The 6282-nt window shown below is 40.3% G+C and overlaps 1 protein-coding gene across 1 annotated transcript in view; it reads left to right on the forward strand.

Moving 5' to 3' along the window:
- Positions 1–959: 959 nt before the first annotated feature.
- SRI (sorcin) overlaps positions 960–6282 on the forward strand; it is a 15059-nt gene continuing 9736 nt past the window's right edge. The window contains exons 1-2 of the mRNA XM_009330593.1: positions 960–1028; positions 3736–3846. Coding sequence (XP_009328868.1) covers positions 960–1028; positions 3736–3846 — 180 coding nt within the window. The remainder of the gene's footprint in view (positions 1029–3735; positions 3847–6282) is intronic.

Consider the following 6282-nt stretch of genomic DNA (forward strand, 5'->3'; position numbering starts at 1 on the left):
AACAGCAAAAAAATAAAGCTCTGTAGCTTTTTTTAATTAGAGAGCCCTAAACTTTTTGAAGCACAGAGTACAGCAACTGACAGCCCATCTGGTCTCTTTACCTCTTTGCTTTCTCATAAGCCCTACGCATAGTTTCAAACAACATATGTGAATGTTTTTACTAAGAGGTAATGTAGAACCTTATTTTATTTTCCTGAAAATTCTAATAATTTTACTGAAAGAGTAAGGAAGAATCACCTATAACGTACATATTAACAAAGTATAAAAGGATTCAACTACAAAAGAACTGGACAAGAAAGAAGCATCAATATGACAACAAAAAAAAGTGTACAAGCCATCTGACAAACCTGAACTAAGAACAATCTGTATAGCATCAGCTGTCCTGATAGCCATGGTATCATGTCCTGAAGCTCAATGCATCAAATATGAATATGTTTTGATACATTATTATACATGGCTGGCTAATGATTACTTAATTTGACTAATCATCACCTCATGTGTAGATAGTACTCACTCTTTCTAGGTGGACAAAAAGGTTCTTCCCATATCACATAATCTTACCCCCAACACAGGGAGGAGAAATGTTCCCTGTGATCTAGTTCATATAAAACATGGCAAAATTTTTGGCTCTGTATGTTAGGGAGTGTTTCGATTGTATAGAGCTTAACGATTGTGATGATGATGCGGCTGAGTGTTTATGGGTAAGGATGAGGGGGAAGGCCAATGAGGCAGATATCCTGCTGGCAGACTTATAGCTAATTTCAGAAATTACACTGCTTAACCAATCTAGTTATTTAGAACTCTCATACCCAAACATTTAGATATTAGCCAAAAACTTCAGAGTGGATTTCAAAAAATATACGCATGAACCTATGCTAACTTTTTTTCCAATAGAAAAACCTACATATAAACTCCTAAACCACTTGTTAGATATTTACAAAGGGAGTTTGGCACAAAGAATGGCTCAGGAATATTACAGCTCCTACCAGAGATCAGCACTGAGACCCAAGGAGCTGGTCCCGCAGCAGGTACCTGACGCCTCTCTAGGTGGGTTCCATTTCTACCTTTGGCAGAGCTTATATTTGTATATGGTAAAAACCGGGTACAGGTTAGAAAGCCATCAAGCATGGGCTGATGTGCCCTTATTAGAAGTACCAGTGTGACATCTGGTGGGCACTTTTTGGGACAGCAATAGGCTGATTCCTTCAGTCTTTAGCAACTGAGAAAGGTCATAAGGAATGAAACAAAAGGAGCAAAAAAGCTAATATGAGGAACAAGGAAAACCGCACGGACTATACATGTGAGAAAAAATATTTACAAAAGCCACAGCTAGAGGAAGAAATTTTGTGTTCACTGGTATTGCCTTAAGAGTGTACTCAAGTATGATAAAATTTTGTGGCAGGAACTGCAAAAACATCTCATGTTGGCCACGTGGGGATGTGTTGCAATATTTGAGGAATTGTCAACACACTCCCCCTGTAGTAACAGAAACAGTAACCAAAACAGGCACCAAGAGGAGACATCATGAGCAGGAAAGTGATTTTTCTCTGCAGGGTGCGGCACATCTCTTTCACTCCAGGTGTGCTGATACTTAGGATTTCCCCAAATGCTGGAAACTCCGTTGCATCATTCGTGGTAGTAGGGCACTTAAACAAGCACATAAAAAATAAACTTTATTTTCCTGGAGTCATTTATTTGTATGCTACTGGGCGAGTCACATGCAAACTGGCCCAAGACATTTCCCCAGTAATTCTGCCAGTCTCATCGATTATAGAAATTATAGACCAGCACACGAAGATGAATTCTGGTAGCGCTGCACTGGTGTCAACTCAGTTCAAGCGCTAGACATGGAGACAATAAATGCTATCTGCCTAGATTCTCAAGAAACCTAGGAGGTAAGAACGAGAGCCCAAACGGACATCAGGCACCTAACGGGTGACAATCACAGAATTTAGACACCTGAAATGCCATTTCTCCGTTCTACATGCTGGTTTTCTGCCCAGAAGTACTGCCCCACGGCTGACTAACCAGCTGAGCTTATTTCCCCACCTACCACCATTTTGATACTCAAGCGGAGCATAATTCCTAAATCCTCTGGCAGGATCACCTCACAGAACTGAGCTCAGTGTGAAACATGGTGGGGAAAAGAGCACAGTGCCAATTTCTTGCATAATTAATGCACATCTAACCCCTAATGCTTAGGGTTTTCACCCACAAAGTGGCAAAAATGAGTTTTAGGCTACCTGAGAACAAGCTAGTGCTCTAAATTCCTAGCTCAATGGAACTTTCTACAGTAACATGCTGCAGCTCACGTATTAAAACAAAGCCACTGTGCAACTGAAATTTAATTGAGAAGGTAAAGTAGCATAATATATATTCTGATTTATATCAGAACATATATGCTGACACATATGATTGTAAAAAGTGCTGTGCAGAGGGAATGAGATACCTTATTGCTGAACTTGTTCTGTGCTGCAGTTCATTTTCATACTCTGGCTTCTGTCTGGTGAAAACAGTGCAGATCTGGATCCTGACCCCATGTTATTCAACCAAAGGATTAAAGGAGCTTGCATGACTTGCTTTAGTTCTCATCAATCTGTTTTAAATTATCCAAGTTTTCAGTACCGAAGGTTTTGAAATAAGGTACGTGGTAAAGGAATAAAGATCAGTTGTAAAGTGATATGCAAAGTAAGTGGAACTGTAAATGTCTTTTCCAAGTCACTGGCATGCATCACTGTTATCTTCAGATACCTTTATAATGTAATTACAACTCTAGTTAAAGACCATCTTGGGAACCATCCGACTGCAAGCTGTGAGATCTTAGAAATTAATGTTGTTACTGAAAAACTACATTTTAGCTTTAATTCTGTAAAGATCTCATGCCTGGGGAATACATATAGCACAAACTGCTATATTTATAATGAAACGGATGTGGTAAGTTGTGTTATTGTACTGCATTGAATAAAAGCTGATTGTTAGCCTCAAAAATCTCAATATCAAAACCTCACCAGCTGCACCACCCACAGTTAAGGTTATCTTGTCTTAGGCCTTCAGTGATACTCTTGCTGATGCCCCGTGAGTGATGAAAAATTCCCACAATGCTGAACACAGAGGAAAGAAAGAAGGGAAGGAGTATGGAGTAACGAGGTTGGTCACCACTGAACCATCTGTTAAAGAGGTTGGAGATGGGAAGGAAAAGTAAGTCTGGAAGTCATATGGGGTTGGAGAAAATTCAGGTAGCTCAAACTGGATAATCAAAATTTTAACTTTTAATCTCCATACTCTCTTTACCTATAAAGTGACAGAAATGCCTTCCCCCTGTCCTTTATCATTGCAAGTACATTATTTGATGATTCCAACATAAAACTTGGCTATTACAGAAAATCCTTGTACAAAATAACTGGCTGCAGAACTGAGTATAAATAATGTGCGGTAAATAGAAAAAGAAAGGGTGGTGTCAAAGGGAAGAAAAAGCAGCAGAACAGTGGAGCACCGTTCATTCTGGGCACTGAGTGAGGCATTGTATTAAGGACTTCTGGTCTGTACTATATTTACCTTTCCACTGTTTGAATTTATGCCTCTTCTCAAGTTATGGCAATTAAAAGGGTAAGGAGATTATTTTTTGTCCCTCCTTAAGTAGTATACTTATTCTCAAGTTTTTATTCCCTCAGATTTCCTAAGTAAACACTTCAGGAAATTTGAACTTTACCCTTTAATTCCCTGTCTCCTCCCTAGCTTCTTTTACTGCAGTTCTGGAAAGGACAAATTCCACACCCGGCTTGCCAGGAAAGCGTGATGCCTCAGCATGCCACCACCGAGCTCACAGCCACTACACCAGATGGGAACGTAACTGGCAGCACGGTGTGGCTCAAGGCTTTCAGTTCAGGGTGGCTGAATTCCCACATCATGTGCACGCTCATGTCAGGGTTAAACGTATCCAGACTTAGTGGGGCAGAGGGAGGGAAGAGGGGCAAGCAGAAAGTGTGATTTGTAGTGAGTTTATGCAAGCCTTTGTTCACTGTGAGAAAGCGTGGTACATACAATGAATGTGACCTGTGATCAGATTTTAAGGCAGTAATGCTGTATTACTATATCTCTGTTTTGAATTCCTTCTTAACGTCATATTATGAAGAATCCAGCAAAAGCTATGGTATGTAAACTGCACACATCATTTTCATTTTCTAAACAGAATTATTTTACTTAGGTTTTTTCTTAGGAAAAAATACTGAGTGATCTCAAAAAAAGGCAATAGTACTAGCATTCTGTGTTGCTTGACTTCAGTCTTCCCACTAGAGGGATTACATATTCTTTGAGAGCTGCAAAATCAGTAGCTATTTATTCTACACAGGTTTCTTACTGGTGTATTTCTAATGCAATGATCTTATTGTAACTTAAAAGGTCACCATAGCTCAGTAGCCCCTCGTTAATCTTGAACAGTCTTCCTTTGCAGCCTTCCTTTTCCTCGGATAAAAACTGAATAAACAAATGCACCACTGCAAACAAAATGCCTACCCAACAAACCATATAAAACACATCACTTTGTTACATCTGTCTCCTAGCTCTTTTGCTTATGTGTGGTTCAATTCAAATAATCTTGCAAATATTAACTACTGAGTGCAGTGTTCACTACCAGTAGTCTCAGCAGAAGCACTGCAAATGAAGGATGACTAGGTATTTATGCTGGGTTCAACTACAAAAAAACCCCCAAACTTATGAAACATGCCTACCTTTTCTGTACAGCTACAGTTGTACAGTTTTAGTATCTTTATTCAGACCAACTGGTCTGAATCTTATCTGTTTTTTTCTCACTAAAGCAGTTAAAAATTCCTTCCTATTATCTTTAAGCCATTGGCAATACATATATGCTATTTGACATTTTGCTTATCAGTGTATAACTCTTCAAATCTTATCACTTATATTCTTTGCCACTTATTTTCAATCTTTCCAGCCTTTAATATTTTCATCACTGTACCTAGATCCTATTTTAATTGGGAAGGCTTCTTGCCTAGATATTAATATATGTACTCTAACAAGGTTCAGCACAGGGTCTCCAATAACCTACACTGCACGTGATTAAGTCTGGTAAATAAAACTCTTTGACCGCTGCACAGTTTGAGATCAACAGACAGTTACTCAAATACTCTTGTGAGATAGGTATTTCTTAAGCCAAAACGCTAGCCAGATTCGCTACTTTGTTTCTCAGCTGCCCTGAAAAGATGGGCTTCGTATGTGCTATCCTGCGTGATGAAGGTATTAAAAAATGATTTGTCTCTGTCATTTGGCAACTCTATTGAGTATTAGATTTCACAGAACACCACAGTACTTGTTCTCATGTTACTGGCAACTATTGACAGTATCAGTGTAATTGGTGCTGAAATAATAAAAATATATGCTATATAGATATTGTCTGAAAGCCCTGTTTACTGGATGACTTAGAAGCAGAGAAGGGTGTCTCACTCTTAATGAAAAGTTCACTGTAAATTAGCGTGATCAAATTAATAAGGTCCTACACAAATTTATAAAGCTCTTCAGAAATTATGCTAACGAACAGAAAATAAAACATTATGCTTTCAGATTTCTGACAGACCATTTACCCTGCAAGGTCTCCATCAGGAGATTTGTTTCAGTCACGCAGACTCTAGCAAATAATTTCTCATCCTCTTGCGACTTAATTCAATACCTCTCAACATGAGGAAGTTCTAATATTTTGCAAATAAGCAGTCCGGCTCCAAATAAGCTGTTGTTGCTTCCTGGGGTACCGACGCGGATGAAGTCCGTGGGATTAAAGCGCGGGTTGTAGCAGCGAGCTCCGCCGGCCCGGAGGAGGCTGCTGAAGGAAAGCCGAGGCTCCTCCAGCTGATGGCCAGAACAGAGCGGCCTCAGACCGAGCGCGGCTGGTGGGACCCAGCACGAAGGGGCTTCCCAGCTCCAGCGGGACACTGGCATTCCCCCCTCCTCCTGGCTCCAGAATTTGGAACTACAGACCCAAGAGAAAATTGTACAGCTTATCTATTTTCTCTTTGGGACCAGGGATAGGCGTTCAGACTTTGAAGAGAAAGCTATAGTACCAAAAAAGGAGGACGTTCAACGTAACGATGCGTTCTGTGATACACGTCATATATACACAAGAACTGCTGAGTTCATAAAATAATTGGACGTCAACACAGCCGATTCACCCGTGAACGCCTCCAGCGCTTTCCAAACGCCTTAGCGGGCAACAGCGCGACACAGACGACCCTTCCGCAGGAGCAGCAGTCCCCACGGTGCGCCAGGCACACCACC

The sequence above is a fragment of the Pygoscelis adeliae genome, unplaced genomic scaffold (assembly GCF_000699105.1).
Source record: "Pygoscelis adeliae isolate BGI_AS28 unplaced genomic scaffold, ASM69910v1 Scaffold27, whole genome shotgun sequence".
Classification (NCBI taxonomy): domain Eukaryota; kingdom Metazoa; phylum Chordata; class Aves; order Sphenisciformes; family Spheniscidae; genus Pygoscelis; species Pygoscelis adeliae.